This window comes from Asterias amurensis, chromosome 2, assembly GCF_032118995.1.
Source record: "Asterias amurensis chromosome 2, ASM3211899v1".
Taxonomy (NCBI): domain Eukaryota; kingdom Metazoa; phylum Echinodermata; class Asteroidea; order Forcipulatida; family Asteriidae; genus Asterias; species Asterias amurensis.
In genome coordinates this window covers 7594837-7614085 of record NC_092649.1, presented here as the reverse complement: position 1 = coordinate 7614085, position 19249 = coordinate 7594837, and the positions used below count along the sequence as shown (strand labels likewise).

Here is a 19249-nt window from a genome sequence, read left to right as displayed (position 1 = left end):
AGAGGTAGCAGTCAACTCTGGCGAATGGTTGCCTGTAGGTGTGGCTATGTTGATTTGTCTGGTTGTGTCGGCTTGATCGTCTGTTCTCTAGGATGATGTTTGGAGGAATTGTTATATTTATTTGGCCATGTAGTATCTTGTAGAGGATTTCGACCTGATGAAGGAGACGTCTGTCATGCAGGGTGTCCCATCCCAGCAATGTCAGCATGTCAGACACACTTGATTCTTGGTGGTAGTCCTTCATGACAAAACGTGCTGCTTGGCGCTGGACGCTCTCCACAATTCTGATGTTGCGGTTTGTGTTCGGGTTCCATGCACTTGTGGCAAATTCAAGTTGTGGTCTTACTAGAGTGTTGTACGCCGTCTCCTTGACTTCCTTGCTACATTTTCCAAGGGTGCGTCTGATCAACCCAAGCGATCTTGAAGCCTTGGCTCTGACTGCTTCTGCCTGAGTGTTCCAGCTTAGGTTGTCAGTGATGGTGACTCCAAGATATTTGCATTTTTTCTCGTGTTGGATTTCCTGACCAGAGATTGTGAAGGTATGATCCAACTTTGTCTTCTTCAGGGTGATGCAGAGGTGGCAGCATTTTGTGATGTTGAAGCTCATGTCCCATTTCTGAGCCCATTCAAAGACTGCCTGGAGATCAGCTTGGAGAGTTGCAAAATCTCTACGGGACTTGATACACCTGTAGATTACACTGTCATCGGCAAAAAGCCTCATTGTTGACATAATACCTTCATTGATGTCATTGATGTAAAGAAGGAAAAGGGCTGGACCAAGTACAGAGCCTTGAGGGACTCCAGATATAACATCTGCAGGTGCAGACAAGGTGCCATTGACTGCAACTTGCTGGGTCCTACCATTCAAGAAACCTTGGATCCATGCTTTGGTTCTGCCTCTGATGCCGTAGTAATCTAACTTGTGCAACAACTTGCGATGAGCTACTCTGTCAAAGGCCTTACTAAAGTCTAGGAACAAGACGTCTGTCTGGTGTTTGTTGTTGATGTTAAGGGCCCAGTCATCAATGGCTTGAATGAGTTGCGTTTCACATGACAATTTCTCACGAAAACCATGTTGGTTGTTGATGATGATGTTATTTGCAGCAAGGTACTTAGCCATGTGGCTCAGGACTATGTGCTCCATGATTTTACAGCATATGCAAGTCAAGGAAACAGGGCGATAATTTGATGGATCACTCTTGCTGCCCTTTTTGTAGATACCCACAACACGGGCCTTACACCAATCAGATGGTAGCTTACCAGTAAGGTAGGACTGCTTGATGATGTGAGTTAAGATGGGTGCAATTTCATCAGCGTAGTCATGGAGCATGCGTGCTGGGATCTCATCGGGGCCACTAGCCTTGTTAGTTTTTAGCCGTTTGAGCTGTTTCATCACTCCATTTAGCCCTACGGTCAGATCTTCTATTGGTGTATATGGGGAGGGACCTTTGTCTGGGAGATCATCAGAGTTGCTCTCATGGGTGAAGACAGAGGCGAACTGATCATTGAGGCCTTTAGCTTTCTCCTTGTCTGTAGAATAGGTCTCATCAGCCACCCTGAGAGTGGGGATTCCAAGTGATTCTCTCTTCTGTGACCTTACAAAAGTCCAGAACTTCTTGCCATTTGTCTTCAGGCTGCTCCCTATGATGTTGTTCATGTAAGTATCGTGTGCGTTTTTCTGCATCCTCTGGACTTCATTTCGTTTGGATTTGTACCTGCCCCATGTTTCTGGGGTCATGGTTTTCCTTGCTTTCTTGTACAACCTGTCTCGTTTATTCATCTGTTTGATGATCTTCTGGGTGATGTAGGGGTGGCTAGGTTTCCCTTTGTCGGTAAAATGGGGAATAAGTGTCATGGCATTGGTAATGGCTTGACAGAAGAATTTCCAGTTGTCCTCTACTGGTGAGTCATCTGGGATTTTAGTGAAGTATTCACTTGATGCTTCTTTCAGTTTCATCTTGACTAAGTGTTGATCTGCTTTATCATACTTGTAGATTGTGCGCCGGGGCTTTTTCTGTGACTTTGGTGTCGTGTTAATGTTGAAGAGGACAATGTTATGGTCACTTATACCAGGCTTCACCCTCACGTTTTCCACTATTTCAGTATTTGATGTCAGTACCAGGTCCAGTATGGAAGCTGACCTTGGCCTAGTTATGTCCTTGGTTAGTTGAACAAGGCCATTTTCGTTGAGGAAAGTGAGGAACCTGTTATGCTGTGCTTGGGTCTGCATGTTTGTAGTCTCCATATTACTCCAGTCAATGTCTGGGAAATTCCAATCCCCAGCTAAGATAATGTTGGGTAGGTTTTTGTGCTTGGAGAGGATCTTGCTGAGGCTGTCTTGTGCATGATCCATGGTAATGATCGTTGCATTCGGTGGACGGTAGCAGCTACCGATATAGATACAACCATATTTAGTAAAATTTGCTGATGCCCAGATCATTTCTGTGTCGGAATCAAATTCGGGCCTTTCAAGAACAATGATGTCAGATCTGACTGCTAGAAAGACACCCCCACCATGAGCTGAACGGTCCTTTCTGTAAACTTCATATTCCTCAGGGAACACAGAGTAAGTAGAAATGCTCTCATCCAGCTTGGATTCACAACCAAAAATGATGTCTGGCTGGTGTTGTATGACTGCAGCTGTGAACTTCAGTTTGCTGTTTGCCCCTTTGAGTCCGTTGCAGTTAATTTGCATACCAAGTAATTTTTTGTCTCCGAGTTTTTACTTGGCTCAGAATTTGTTGGTGCTGAAGTATGAATTGGTAAGTTTGTGGAGAGATTGGACTCAGAAAGATCAGGTGTCGGAAGCGTTTCAAACAAATTGGATGAATCTACACTGGAAACAGAGTCTGGCGCAGATGATGAAACATTTTGGGAGCTACATCCGCATTGCCATGGCAATTTACAGTTTTCACATAGGTTTCTGTAATGTTTATCCGATATCCCCATGCAAGCACAATGGAACCAGATACTGCAATGGTCGCATGCGACGGCGTGATGGTGGTTGAGCACTTCCTGGTTGCACCGGCCACATGGATAGAGTAATGATGCAGCAGGTAATGGGTAGGCTTTGGTAGAAAGATCACCATTACTGAGTGCAGATGTACTATCTTGATCCTGGGTATTTATTGAGGAAGGAGAATATGTTATCTTACTTTTCTTTTTCACATCAGTCTTGCGTCTCTGACAGTGGGAACCCGCTCGTCTTCCTCTTGTCCGGAGAATGCCATGTTTCTTTGCAGCATTAAACTGCTCTTGGGGCAAAATGTTACTTGCACATGATCTTAGAGCAATGAGTTGGTGTCTTGAGTACACTACATGTATTTGGCTTGTGCATGCATTCAAATCTTCCCCAGTGATAGTGTTGTCCTTGTGAATAGAGGCCATTGTTGTCTCTTCTGTGCAAGTGGGTGGAGATCTACAGCCTGGGCATAGGTCCTATTGTGGTGAAGCACTGAAGCAATAATGCACAGTGGACTGGGTGGTGATGTACTTGATTTGGCTATCCAATGAGAAAAAACAGATCCTGTAAATGTCTCTTTTTTAGGTGAATATCTGCTATCCAGAATTGACTACCAGATGGGTTACACCATGAACTTCACTTCGATAGGCAGATTGAGATAATAAGCACCATGTAGACAGCACAAGCTTGAGCATTTTATGGAGCAACCCCCCAAGTGTGGCAGCAGCAGACAGCGCCGTAGGGGCACTTTCTGCTATAAAAAAAGTGTTTAGAAAGATAATTTAAAAGTAAAATATTATAAATCATACAAATATCCCTTGAATTTCTTTTTTGGATTTTCCTTTTACCCAAATATTTGACTCAAAACAAAATTACAGACCTTCAGGTTTTCCTTTTACCCAAATATTTGACTCAAAACAAAATTACAGACCTTCAGGTTCAAGTAAATGTTAAAGGAAAAACCACATGAATTTGAGGAATATTTGTTGAAATCACTGTATATTGAACTTTAAAAGCATCTTTCCAAACAAATGTATATTCGTTTCATAACAAACGATTTTATAGCCTAAAGCGCCCGATCCAAGGGCGTTGTGCCTCTTTGAGAGAATCTGATCAATAGAAATCAACGAACAAAAATTCCTGAAATCAGGAGATGCAAAAACATAAAAATCGAAGAGAAAAAAAAACCCGAACTCCAACGAGTCACTGAGTAGACATTAACCTTGTGTGCAGACTTGAAAATACGACCCTCTCTAAGGGCCAGTCTGGCCCCCAAAGAACAACTGATGGATAACCACTGAACAGTGACAGACACAACTTAATAAAAAAAGAGCCATTCACACAATAGGTCAGAGTAGATGGACACAACAATATGCATTTCCTTTTACTCGTTCCAAAACACCATGGCAACTATTATTACACTGGTACACTGAATGTTTTTGTAGGGGGATATGAAAACAATCAATAAGTTTATACTACTTTTTTAAGGGAAAGAAGAAGACAAAAGGAGGAATTTATATAAAACTAACAGGCAGTTTCAGAGAATATTTCTCCTGATAAGGATACCATATTAATCAGAGTCCATGTCTTATACATCAATAAACAATGGCTAGTTGAATATGATCAGTTGCTTAACGATGCTATGTCAGATTTTTGGCCCAAACATTAAAAAATAGATTTTTTTGAGTGAACGGTATTTCAAAGAGTATCACCCGCTCTAACGAAAAAAAGTTTAACTTTTACTTTTAATGGTCAGGAACCATGACAAAAATTTAAAACGTTTCTTATAAAACACATAAGAATTGATCACGTGATATATTGTCGGGATCCCGACAAAAACTAATTTTGAGCACTTTATTTCACTGCTACTAATAATTGGCGGACTTTTTTGAGCAATGGCTCAAATGAAAGCTTGTAACTTTCTCGACCCCCATCAAAATACCTTTGGGTGAAATCGGCCAAAAATCTGATATAGCATCTTTAATTAATTTTGACACTACATGGATAAAAATTGTTGGGGTTTTTTTTGTAACAAGAAGTAGCAAATGAATGTGGAGTTAGTAAGCTCAAATCTATACAGGCATGATATTTGGTCATTGGAAAACATTTGTTATCAAGTACAATGGCTGACCTACATACACATGGTGCAGGCTTAAACAGAGTTTTCAGGCTATTGAATCAATTAATTTTTCACCAAGGGCCCAAAAATTGGAAACCAGACTAAGTAGGGAAAATATCATGCCTGTCAACCATTACTTGATGAAACAGGTTCAGATTTTTAAAATGCCAAAATTATCACAGAACAAGGTTTTAATATTATTGCCCAATTTGAAGCAAGTTTTCAACCACAACTACATAAGGTGTATCATGTACTTCATCGTTTTGCAGCGAGTCCACAAGAAGACAGAAATCAAAAAAAGAAGAGAGACACACAGCACAAAGACGGCACAACCAAACCAAATCACATCAACTCAAAGCAACAAAATCATTATTAAAATAAAATAAAAAACTTATTTACAGAGATTGCCTCGAGGGCAGATGGACAAACGGCAATACCAAACAAATACACATTTTCATATTGTCCTTGTTCAAAGGTTTAAAAAAAACATTGCATTGATCCCTGCAAACGACAAACAAAATAGTTTACTTTCAATTCACATTTCCATGATCAAATAGGATTTTCCAAACAAATTAAAGACCCATCAACAATAAGAAATGAGGCCAGAGTTGATAAACAACCCCCCCCCCCAAAAAAAAAAAAGACCCTGCAAAACTCAAGTTTACAAATCCATCTATACAAACAAATCAACACCCCAACAAGACAAACAAATACTGAAAACAAACAATGAAATCATACAAGATTAATGTTTCATAAGTGTGTGAATTCCATTGGTTGAAAAACAATCGAATGAACCAACATTTAAGCAATTCCAAGAAGAAAAAAAAAGAAAAAAATGTTTTCAGTTATAATTAACAAGTCAAAATAAACTTGTTGACCCTTTATAAAACGCTGTGAATGGTTCCTGTATCTAAGCACTGTTTTACAAGAAGTTTTGGTTACTGCAATATCCATATTGGTTACTGCAATATCCGTATTGGTTACTGCAATGTCCATATTGGATACTGCAATGTCCGTATTGGTTACTGCAATGTCCGTATTGGTTACTGCAATGTCCATATCAGCCTGAACCACTGAGCTTCATTATGTAAAGATTAATCAATCAAAAACACATTTGCAAGAACAGCTAATCATTTGCATTATACGAATCTTTGACAAAATATTGAAAGGTCGTAAATCAATGATGAAATACAATTATCGAGAATTAAACACCAGCACTTTGCACTAATGATAAAAATAGAAGCCCATACTACCTGGATCTTAGACAACGCGTGTCAAAATTAACTTAAGCTGCGCGCGAGTCAAAGCTTCATGTCTACTTTCACATGTACTGACTGGGTGAACCACTGACTGTACTACTGCTGTTTGGCACATTGACGCTGTGATTGAGTAAGAGCTAGTGGTGGAATGTTTGTCTGACATACCGGTATTCTGAGCAAAAGTGACATCACTCATGCGGAGCGCTATTTTGCACTGAAATAACCTTAATGCCTATTTGCCCAAAATATGAGAGAATTATTTTCCATTGACCCACTGCATGACACAGTAAGCGTCTCCTTACAATGCGCACATAACAGCCATTTTGGGTGTCAATTTATTTGTGTAATTTTTTTTTAAGTCTAAAAACAGCGGACAAGATATGTGCATATGTGCGTGTTGTGAAATGGGTCAGTAATGACATATAAATGATCAGTGGAATTTTTTTCTAGCAATGCTAATTCATATAATATTTATGAATATTGAATATTATTGTCAATGCAGTCATTTTGAAATACATGCCAAGCTGGTTCACAAGATTGAATGACATAGCACAAGTTAGATGGTGACTGCACAAATCATACTGCCACAAAACACGTCAGAAGATCAGATTTTACAATGGTGTAAATTAATAGCAACGCAATTGGATAAACGATTATCAGAAAGTTGACATCTCATCCAATTGAAGAGAAGGAATATCAGAAGGAATCGATACAACAACAAAAAGTACGCAAAAAGACGGACAGTTTCTGCAGAATTTGCACAATTTCTTGACGATAACATCATTACCTGATAACAGCCATAATAAAATCAGGCCAAAACAATGATCTTTCTCAAATCAATGTCTCAACCAAATACTATCTTAAAGCATCTAACTCATCATTAAATTACAATGAAAACTTAAAGAGCCTTAACTTGCTTTGAAAACATTTTTAGGGAGAAAACTTGACAGTGGACTGTGGACAGCCAGACATGTCCGCCATAACTTAACACTTCAAAGTCGGCACTATATCCTAACAAGTACACCTTTCTGTTATTTTTGTCATGCTAGATTTGTTTTATATCCTCAAAGAGTACATGAGAAGAAACAAATTAAGCTCAGTGGGTTTGAAATCCTCCTGTCCCTTTTGCATTATTCTCTTGCTTGACTTGGATGCATTGTTACATCAGTGATTAAGCACGCTAGCAAACTTATTGTCAATATTCCCTACCCAAGAATTTCAGCGTTTACATTTTAAAGTTTTGCAATGAATTATATCCGGATACAGGTTCAGTCCATCAATCTTTCTTCCCAATTAAGACAACAAAAATTCTCTTTTTAAACTATAAGTGAGGAAAGAGAGAAAAAGCGAGAAAATAACAAATCATATAGATCCTCATTTTGTTTTAAAGAACTATATACATCCATTAAGTGCTCACTTACGTGAAATAACAACCGTCTGTATATAAGTATTATGAACTAAAAGTACGCTCACTTAAATCTCTAACATGTATCTATCTTATGTAGTGGACAAAATCCATAACTTCGCTACAACAGGTTGTCCTCATGGAGTGTGGAGTGTCTCAAAAATTTCAATGGTAGGAATTAATATTCCAGTGTATGCTCATGGATTGCCCTTGGACCGCTGGAAAGTGCTACTGGAACCATACTATAATGTGCGTTTTCACTCATGTAGAAATTGCTCTGGTGAACCAATGGATTGCGGTCATGTGCCCACAGGAGCGTTCTTTTGCATGTACAACATGCCCAACTTTTGAGCGTGCACGCTCCCTTTATTTGTGCGAGTCCTCACACAACAGACAATGTGTCACAAAACATCAATTTTGCTGCTGCGCGTCAATGCTAGATTCAAAATTTTGCAAAAAAGTCCAAGACTGCTGCGCTGAAGGCCTCCAAATCCATGCGTTTGTAAAGTTACAAATGTGTACATAGTGACTAAATAGATAACTAGAACTGTGCTTGAATTGCATGAATGACCTTCCAGTTTGTTTTTCAAATATAGCCCTTGATTCTGATGGAGAAAAAGGCCAAATTTCATGGAGCTGCCTCAGCGTAAGCAGTAGCACAGCAAACAGTTATGCAAACACTACTTAATTATGCATAGTCCTTGATTCTGATGGAGAAAAGGGCAAAACTTCACAGAGCTGCTTTAGCACAAAAAGTAGCACAGCAAACAATTATGCAAACACTACTAGTAGAATGAGGGTACCAGCCAACATACCAAGTTGCATGTACCGTCTGTGACCGGTTGCCAACTCATTTGTTTTAAGTAGGAAGTTGTTAAGCAACATTTTCTGGTGGAGCAGGTCCATGAAATCGGGCCCAGATATTACATACACTTGAGCAATAGTACACCTTTTGTAAAGCATGTTGACCATCAAATAATTCTTTCTCTTAAGGGGTCCACCCAAAATTTGCTCTTGTTAGTTAGTTACTCCGTAGTTACAAGACACCACCGCATAATGGACTTTCATAACTTAACTACTGAATATGAACAGCGCCCTCTGAGGAATATGAACAGTATGCATGGATCTAATACTAACAAAATAAGGTACACATTGTGTTTAAAACTTTACATAATAATACAATTAGGTCACTTACTCAAGTCACAGGAAAGAAAAACAAAAATCACTGGTCGACATAAACTCACAAAATATAAATTAACAATATTCTTGATGCATATTCATGAGAGAAAGCTGCTAATTGATATGTATATATTCATATTAATCTAATTAAACTAATGTGCATAATTATAGTTCAATAATCCTCAACTAGTTAAAATATGACAATGATGAAAACTCAAACGAAACTATTAAACACAAAACAGATATGAAGGAATCTCTCATTTAAAACTGAAATCTTTTGCCGGTCCCCACTTCCGATCTCCCGCAGAAACACTTTGACAAATTCCTCCCACACAACAAGACAAGGATTGTATGGAATCTCTTAATTGTTACAAACATATATCATCTTTCTACAGTCGGAAGAACCTGACTGCCAATAAAAATAACACTAAAGATCGCTATTCTACTGTCACTACAAGTCACCAATCTACACACAAAAGGTACAAAATACTTGGTTAGACTAAACACTGTACACTGCAACTTACTTTACCCCTTGGAAAAAAAAATCAAACCCTCCGACTTGTTTTCACCCCTCAATGGAAAGCTACCATTAGAAATAACCGCAGATGTTCCCCCCATTGGTCAATATTGACCTTTGACACTGAACCATGACATCACCATTTGGGAAATTAATAACACAAAGACATCAGTAGGAAAAAATAAAATAATTCTCTTCTTTCTTTCTTTTTTTAATAAACTTTAGAACAACTGTAAGCCTGAAGCACTCAAACCTTAGTAAATTTCCACATAAGACATAACAAGTAAGACTCAAGAAATGTTAGTGATAAAAAAAAAAGGTAGATTTTTCTTCCAGATTACCACAATCTTGAATACACCATTTTTCTCAACAACCGAAAAAAGAACGACAATCAAGTAATAAATTATTACAAATAAAATAAAATATTCTTTGGATCAAACCAACAATAACATCAGCTGAAACTTTTTCTTATCTTCCAATAACAAATATTTCCTGATGACCAGCGAAATAAACCTAGTTTCCTAATTTTAATTTCAAACATTTTATCCAATCCATTCTATAAAAAAAAGTGGTAAAGTTTAACGCTTGTACAAGATCATCATCTACCCCCAAAAATGTTCAGGAAAATCACACCATTAGCTTGCAGTGAATTATTACTCTTTTATGCCACAAACCAAGCTCCTGAGTTTTTTTCCCCCAAATCCCACTGTTACTTGTAAAGTAGATATCCATTAGTGGATCTTTGGTGTGGATATTTGCAAAGCAACTCACTTCAATATCGAATGAAAAGAGAGAAAAATCATCGCAAAAAGAGGACAAAATCTTGAGAGTCTTTGGTAAATCCTGCACCCTTCCCCCTACTAATTTGGAACATGAATAGCCTACTCTAACCACGTTGCATCCAAAAACATTACAGGTACATGTTTATAAATAGTTAAGGCAAGGTAGAGTAGATCCCCTTATCTTCTAAAAGCCAACTTTTTAAGTTGCTTTTAAGGGAATTGTAGATTTGTGTGTGTCCCTCTGCTCCGAAAAAAAATAATAATACATTTTCTCTCAAGTTTGATCGTCTTGTGTAAAGATTCATGAATCTATCTGATCAGGTAAAAAGATTAGTGCAGACAGATCGAACTTGAGCTTTCAAAGTACACATTACAAAAACATAAAAACACATCGTTATCACTGCCCCCTTATTTGTTTAAAATATAACTCCACACAAGAAAGTTTGGTATTTAAACGCAAAACACATTCATGACATGATGTCCCAATGAGCCATGAAAAACTCCTTGGGGGGAAAAAACACCTTAAAAAATCACTTCCAATACAACCATCGGTTGTTTTGCACTAATAAGATGGAAACATCATTTTAAAAAACAAAATCAATACAAGTTATTATGACAACAGAAGATCGCATTGTCTATCACATGACGCATGGAGGGCTGGCCTGTTATTTGTAACCCTCAGATGTTGTGGACAGACGCCTTGCAGCTCTCCGCGTTTGGGGAGGCTCTTCATTGAAGATCACAGAATCGGCGCGTCGACAGCGTCCAGACATCCCTTGATCATAAGTGCGCACGCTTTCATGCATGTATCAAGAACAGGACAGAAAACAGAATCAGGAACTCCCATGAAACATGAATATCAAGGTTTGGTGGTTACTCTTTCGTTTATTTGACATAAACGTTGCCTAAACTGATTTAACATTCAAGGGATAAAATAACACAGTATTTCTTGTATCTTTGCAAAAATACCTTGGTCGCCTTTTACTGATATGATTTCATGTTTCATAGCAGTCGCTGAGTCTCCGAGTATAAAATTATTTTAAAAGGGTCGCTGTCTAAAAGCTAGAATAGATAATACGACACGGTACGTGAATCCACACAGATATAAAAAGGAGACAGATTCCATTTGTAATCATTAGTCTAACAAGAGAATGACCAGCTAACACAAGTGTGGGGGGTTTGACAATATTAAGGATAGACTCCCAGCATTTGTAGACATGGGCGCCTTCAGTCCTGCTCTATGGTACATGGTTGTGCATCAAACAATCTGAAATGAGAACACAAAAACCATCAAAGATAAACAAAAAATCACTAAGTTAATTGAAGTTTGAAGAGAGGCTCCAAGGTCAAATTCACCTTTGTGAATAGGTAGAGTCTTGATGAAACTGGGGAAAAATTCACAAGAGCACAGGACTTGGATCTCAAATCAATAATGGACCAGAAGTAGTTCCAGCCGATTTGATACCTTACGCCCAGGTAGTAGCTTAAAAGAAGGACAGTTCTTTTCAGAACTGAGAAATCTCCTGAAAATTCTTAATATCCTACTCCGCGGTGGTAGTATATATAGTAAGACAGTTCTCTAAAGAACATACTCTACATGGCAAGTAGATATACACATGGTGTTACCGCAAACCAAACATAAATATTGAGAAAAACTTCCAATCACAGGTTAACACACACATGACTATTTATTTGAACAAGCTTGACGACATGTAAGAGAAGATTTATCCCATTGTCTTTGTGGGTATTAAGTATCTGTCATTACTCAATAGAGTTGAAAAAGTGAGACTTAAGGCACCTTTGACAATTGGAAAAGACCTGTATTATAACTTGGTGTATCCCAACAAATGCATAAAATAACAAAACTGTGAAAATTTGTCATCAAATTTGCAACAGAATAATGAAACACCATTTTTGCACAAATGTGTTTGCTTTTCAGATGGCTAAAAAACCCTTCGCTGATGTCTGTTAATAGTTGATATTTGATATTTTCCTTAAAAACTATGTTACTTCAGAGAGAGTTGTTTCGCACAATGTTTTGTACTATCAACAGCTCTCCATTGCTGGTCACAAAGCAAAGTTTTTAACAATTGTTTTGAGTAATTACCAATAGTGTACAGTCCCTTTAAATAAAAATAAATTCTTCTAAAATAGACACTCACCTGTTGTAAGAAACCATTCCTACATCCCCAAGAGGGCCGGGTCAGTAACCTCTCCTCTCCTCGGTGACTTGTGACCCGTCAGGCATCATGGTCATATCTGACCTCTGTGCAATCTGCATCATGTGTGGCTGGGCGTAGTACGGGGACGTCATGACCTGGGGGTACATCGGGTGCATCTGCGCCTGGCCCCAGGAGATGTTCTGGGCCATTGGGATCATGGGAGGAGGTGCAATACTCATGGGCTGGGGAGGGGCACCCGGAACATCATGGTCAAACCTGAAGGAGAAATAAAATTTAATCAGACACACCTAGACATGCCAAAATGTGTTCCGACACCCATATGTGCTGACAATGGCACCCCTAATGTGCCAACATCCCTATCTTTCAACACCCACACCCTATGTTCGAACACGTTCCACTACCCCTTTGTTCCGACACCCATTTTCTGACACCCCTGATGCATCTTCATAATCCTAACTGTTCCCTAGCCCAACCCTAACCCTAACCCTAGCTCCAAACCCAAGAACGCATATAACAAGGGGTTATCAGATACATGTAGGCCTAGAAGGGATGTTGGAACATACATGTAAGGCAGTCTTCTTTGACACATTATCTGTGTGGATAAAACTTCCACAAACAATTTGTTGTTGTTACCACTCAAATGGTCTCATATCAACTCCAGCAAGATAGGCAATCATTGGTTGAATAATATACAGGATGTGGACTAGCTTTGGAAATTTGTACACCCTTCAGTTCACATGGGAAGATTGTTTCTTTGTTGATGTGCCTGGGTGTCAAGGGACAATGACTAAGTGTGACCATACTCATGTAGGTCAACTTTTGTTTTGCTCTCAGATATGGCAAACTGGATATGGGGATTCATATACTTTCTTCAACCCTAAATTAATTAAAATTACTCCAGTCAGTTTCCCCCAAGGTTTATTACACCCTAAGGTTTATTACACCCTATTTTTACTTAGTTTTACCTTAGTTTTACTGTGCATCAGAACGTTTACTTAAGAAACCACATGGCTTATTCAGTGTTAAAAATTGTCATCATTTGCACAAAGGAGATAATAGTAGGGTTAGTGTAAAAAGTATATCCAGCCAGGTGTCAATTAACAAAAAATACTAAAATTATTTCAATAATTGTTTTAATTTTTTATTTCTTTTTTTTTTGGGGGGGGGGGTGTAAAGAGTCAATTAGGAACGTCCATAGTAGCTCACTAACACAAGTTATCGATCTCTATAATACTCCACTGTCAACAAGGGCTCTCCAAACAAAGCATGTATCAATTGTTAATGTGGCACAAACAGAATTGATGCGGGGAATTATTAATTGGTTTATTGCTAAAATCACATTGCAGCCAAAGGCTGAATTACATGACGTTTGCAATATTGGTAGGGGGGGGGGACCACAACAAAAAATAGAGGAACAGAGGATATATTTCAGCAATGCATCCATTTATGGATGTACAGCAATGTTTGTGCACAAAAGCACGGTCTATAATAGGTCTAGTCTATAATGGGCCAGTGAGCGGCAGGCGAGTTCCAACCTTGTCTTCTACAATGTGGAATCCTAAACAATTGTTCAGGGCCATTTAACTTGCATTCCACGGATTCATGAACAATGTCTCCAAAGAGACATTTTGAGATTGGTGCTCATTCAACATGCTTCCTAAAAAAGTTTACATGTCTTTTTCATAGGTTGTAATTGATTTGTTTATAGGTTGGGTCATAAATTATTTTTGTCAACAGAATGAAGATTTATAAGTTCTAGTTCTGACGTCATACATGTATGCCCGAGTTCTGAAAATGTACAGCCCCATTAAACGATGAAAATATTTAAGTGATACTAAGGTCATCCCAAATGTAGAGAAATTTTAGCAACCCTTTAAAAAAAAAAAAAAAAAAAAAAAAAGATTTGAAATTGATACTTACTTGCATTGGTTGCCATAACGGCAGGTCCCCAGCAAGAAGAACTTGCAGCGTGTGGAGGGTTTTCCCGCTCTGTCATGGGCATATCTGCAATTATCCCCTGCTCTGCAGAGTCCATGTATGAAGTATCTAGAAAATACACAAGAAATGTTGAATGTGTGTCAGAAGAATCCAAACCATGCTCATAACAGACTAGTGGACAAGTCGCAATGTTTAATCATGTTGACAGAGTAACGGCTCTCACGTGTCTATATGCCTCTCTTAATATTTATGAATGAGTACGTCACAATTCTAAGCCAAAACGAGGCCATAGGTGCAGCAACTGAAAGTGGTGGATAGCCTCATTTTGGGTACAAATTGTACGGTATTTTTGCGGCTGTAACCAATAACTGTTTCGGTCATTAGCCAATGATTAACCAATGGCCTATTCAACCGAACAGTTATTTGCTATGACTGCGAAAATGCACCCTGTTCTCATGATGCTGCTTCTGTTCTCACAATTAGACCTTTATCATTGGGCGACTATCTCACGTTTTCTTCCATTCAAACAAATGAACCCAAACCAAGGCTGGAAGAATAAATAGTCTGGTTACTTTTTGTGTGCAAAGAATATTAACAACGATTACTGTTATTGCATACATGGAACATGACCAAGATAGTGATGGCATGATAAAGGTCTATTCACAGGACTCAAATTTTAGACTGGACTGCAGGACCGAGGCCATTGGTGTTGGCATCTGGCCAGTAAACTCAAGACCAACAAGTTCACCGATCTGGTCTTTTTTAATGGGAGACATTGACGCGCTAGGTGGCAGCAGACTTACCAGGTTAACTTCCATTGTTTACGTAGCTCTGAGCACGCGCACATTACCAAGAACAATGGATTTTACCTGGTAAGACTGCTGCCACCAAGCATCCTGAAAGTCTCCCATTGAATTATTTTAAGATCTTGAACAGAAAAAAACTCAGTTGCTAGAGCCCTGGCATCTTCATCCGGAGGTGGCAGATTCATTATCCTCTGTTTAACCCAAAAAACCCAATGAGATAAAATTTACCTTATAAAGTTTGCCTCATGGTTTACTACTTTATATTGTCTAAAGTTATACTGTGCATCAGAACGTTTACTTAAGAAGCCACATGGCTAATTCAGCGGAAAAGGTTGTCATCATTTGCACAAAGGAGAGAATATTTGGGTGTCATTTATTAAAAAGAACTAAAATTCACATAATTTTTGCCCAAACAACATTATGCGGAATCAGACTTCAACTTGTATTGTGAAAGTAACTATGTGGTACATGTAAGGGAGATTTTTTTTAAAGAAAATAGGGCTTAAATAAGGAGGGGGTGGCTGTAGGACTATAGTCACAATGTTTACTGGAGCAGAGTGATTTCCACAAGACCGGAATCAAAATGGTTAAAAAACTTTTCATGCAGTTTAACATACTATACATGCTACATGTATATTTTGGCATTTTGGGCAAATACACTTCGATACTCAGACAGAATTGAAGATTATTTACACTGATTGTAAATATTTTAGCATAATCATTTTATGACACAATGAGGAACAAGTAGCCTATGTATGTTACACAATGAAAGACACAAGACCTCCAGACGTCCTGGCAAGAGTTTGCTGGCCCGACGCGTAAGTCACTGGCCTCGGGCCTGCTGTCCAATATTGATTTCTAGCCCTAGAATGGGCATTATTTTTCCAAAAAGGGCGTACCTTTTCAGATCTAAATCTCACTGGTTAGGGTAAATTTTTCACCCATTTTCTTCCTTGAGGCCCTTGGGGTGGGGGGGGGGGCTGACATATATGTACATTTATGGACCTTTTAAAAATTCTGACTATTTAAAATGAACAAACATTCTGAGGGCAAAATATCTGAGTCAGATAAAACACTGGGATTCCAATCATAGAATTTTTCAAGATGGTGTACTTTTAAGTACTGTGTATGATTTTTCCCTACTGTTTTTGTTTTTACTGATATAAATAAACTATTTTAAAAAGTAAACGATGTGCAATTTTGCTTTCTGTTTTTTTAAACCAACACATCCTGAATCAAGAGAAAAACATAAGAAATCACATGCCAGATAATTTGACTTACCGGTACATAATTTAACAAACAATTTTGACAGACTAGTATGGAGCAAAATTTGATCAGACTCTGATGTGTCATTTTGACACTTGATTTTGCCTGAAACAGGAAATGGAATTTGGCCGATCAAAAATAAATCACTGAGCAATGAGCCATAAAATTTGCTGACACGCCTACATTTTTGTATTATAGCTTTAACAACAACAGTATGCATCACATAAATACATTCCTACACTAAAATGTATGGGCTTAACCTCAACTCTTGAATGGTTTCACTGGAATATTCACCTAATTGAACCCCCTAACAGAAACCAACACCATACAGTGACTCATCATCCAAACTGTTGTACTCTAAGTCTAAGAAGACTGTCAGTCATTTATTTAAAGCATTTACTCAATTTACTAGTGAAGTTCGCAGTAACAACAGCAAACAAAACCCAACAAAACATGCAGTTGGATTTGTATAGGTCAGGGTGGTTAGGCTTGAAGCATGGTGTTACAGTGTACACATGCCTAGAATAGTAAGCAGGCCATGACGGCCATAGCATCCATTGCCCCTGGTCCTGGTGCCCCCTTCAAAATGTTCTCATTGACTTTAAAATTTTAAATGGAAGTGCCCTTTGCCAAGTGAACTTGGCCTTGCCCTTTCAAATATGAAATTACACACCTGTTTATATCATGACAATTTGTGGAAATTAAGTTGGGCCAAGGAACTGAATATTGTGTCTAAATGTTGATTGACGGATAAGATCTACATGTATGTCAAATGTACTTCAGGTGGCAATCGAAGGAAAATAATTAGCAACAATTTGTGTAAATTAAGTTGGGCCAAGGAGCTGAATATTGTGTCTAATAAATGTTGATTGACGGATAAGATCTACATGTATGTCAAATGTACTTCAGGTGGCAATCGAAGGACAATAATTAGCAACTTTGACCGTGGCTCTGTACTGATTGGTCGTTGGACTGTCATGCAATGAAAAGGCTGCCCTGGCCACCGCCCTAGCAACTGCTATCAGCCACTAATTTTGTCACGGCCTAACTTAGACAGCAAGAATTGAGACTTGATTTTGAAGTTACACTGAATTGGAAACAAACCTTATGGAAAATGTATGTGTTTCAAACATATCATTTGTCATTGTCAAATAGTTCGTTTAAGTTTTAATGATCGACATACTAGCACTCGACACTAACACTTTGCTCTTGAGAAAAAAACATGTATCTGGTGAGTGAGGTTGTCAGACAAATATTCTTCCAGAAAAATGCTTCGATTGAGTTGTGCTATTTTGAATCAAGGGAAATTGCTTGGTTCAACACCAACTTTCTAAAATTGAATGACCCATGTCACGTGCAACTGCACACATTCTTGGACTTGATATTTGACAAGTTTAAGTACTATATTCAAAATCTCTGCATGAAATTGTTAAGATTTTAAAAACCGCTTGCAAAAAAATACCACTTCCCTCCCAAAAATATTTTAGCTAAGTCATCTCCAAAGAAAAGCAGAAGAGAGAAACACAAATTTCATAATTGAAATTTGATTTTGAAAGTAACGGTCTAAAAACTCTACAAATGTTAATATTAATATTTGTTTTATTCGCCAAAATACAACCAACAGATATGTTTTAACAACCAACAGATATTTTTTTCACGATTTAATCTTACAAGCTAGACGAATCAGGAAATGATCAAATTGTGCAAACATGGGATGTATCATGGTGCATGCATAATATGTACCCACAAAGCATCAATGATCAAGTGAAGATCTAGAACAGATGGGCAGTGCCAGATCAGATTCAGTGAAAATACAACTTAAAATTTAAATTAAAACCTATCAAGAACATGGAAATCTTATTTAAAAATGGCTCCTAATTTGTAGTTACAGATGTTTAGTATTATTCTGTCAGTTTATGTTAAAATTTCTAGAGAACTAATGCAAGAAAGGTGTAAAGAAAAAAAATTGTTAGACATGACAAAATATATTTATCACATGATTTTAGGGGATGAGTTGGGCTCTTCGCATTGCGAATGAATACCGGCATGTTGTGCGGCAGGGCACACTCCGCTGCCATTGGCAATGTGTGGAACTCAGTCATGCGGTGTACTCGCCCTCCAGACTATGCAATACACAACCGGCCAACCATTCACTGCACATGCAATACGGTATATGCACATGGACACGTTACATGTATCTGGAATGCAATACCGGCCGGCGACCGGCCCAATACTTCGATGGGAAACAACCCCCAAAACGCAAAATATGTAATATCTTTTAAACAGACCGTGTTGGCTTACCTGCAGGCGATGTTTTTTCGCCAGTCTGCGCCATTGTTAGGTCCGCGCCCTTGGCCTGGCATGCCTTGCACGCTAGATGGCCCGGGCCCAGACGGCGCATTACTGGCAGCAGCCATCTTGTACTCGATGGCCTGCTGACTGATAAGTGGTACCCTGCCTACACACGCACACATGCCATTGGCAATTCACTGCATTGCCAAACACGGTGGTTTATTGTACCAGTGAAGTTATGGCAAATCGATAATCGATCGATGTCATAGCAATGGAAATGTCCCTGTCATCTCCTCTTTTTGTGCATGCTGTAGCCTATAAATATACTATCTTATATATTGTGTTTGCGCTATCATTAGGGAATTTCTGTTATAGGTTCCAGAGTGATGAAGGGGCCGGCTGCATGATCAGTTGGACACTTCACTTGTTTTTTCGGAGGAGATTTGGGGTGTGGGTAAACAATCATAAACAATAAAGACGCATCAGAGTATGGGTTCGAAACGTCGGGACCACACCGGCTCGGCTCTTTTCAAAGCCAACA

General features: G+C 38.5%; 1 protein-coding gene across 1 annotated transcript; it reads right to left on the bottom strand.

The window, feature by feature from the left end:
• Nucleotides 1-4311: 4311 nt before the first annotated feature.
• LOC139951650 (uncharacterized) lies at nt 4312-18852 on the bottom strand. The gene is made up of 4 exons (XM_071950627.1): nt 18718-18852; nt 14327-14452; nt 12386-12661; nt 4312-11490 (listed from the first exon to the last, which is right to left on the bottom strand). Exons 1-3 carry the CDS (start codon nt 18831-18833, stop codon nt 12427-12429), a joined length of 477 nt encoding a protein of 158 aa, XP_071806728.1. The 5' UTR covers nt 18834-18852; the 3' UTR covers nt 4312-11490; nt 12386-12426.
• Between the last annotated feature and the right edge of the window lie 397 nt (nt 18853-19249).

Coding starts and splice junctions, on each gene's coding strand:
- LOC139951650 (XM_071950627.1), bottom strand. CDS start 18,833: ATGGCTGCTGCCAGTAATGCGCCGTCTGGGCCCGGGCCATCTAGCGTG. Junction 14,453..18,717: donor CGAAAAAACATCGCCTGCAG/GTAAGCCAACAC, acceptor TGTATTTTCTAG/ATACTTCATACATGGACTCT. Junction 12,662..14,326: donor CGTTATGGCAACCAATGCAA/GTAAGTATCAAT, acceptor TTTCTCCTTCAG/GTTTGACCATGATGTTCCGG.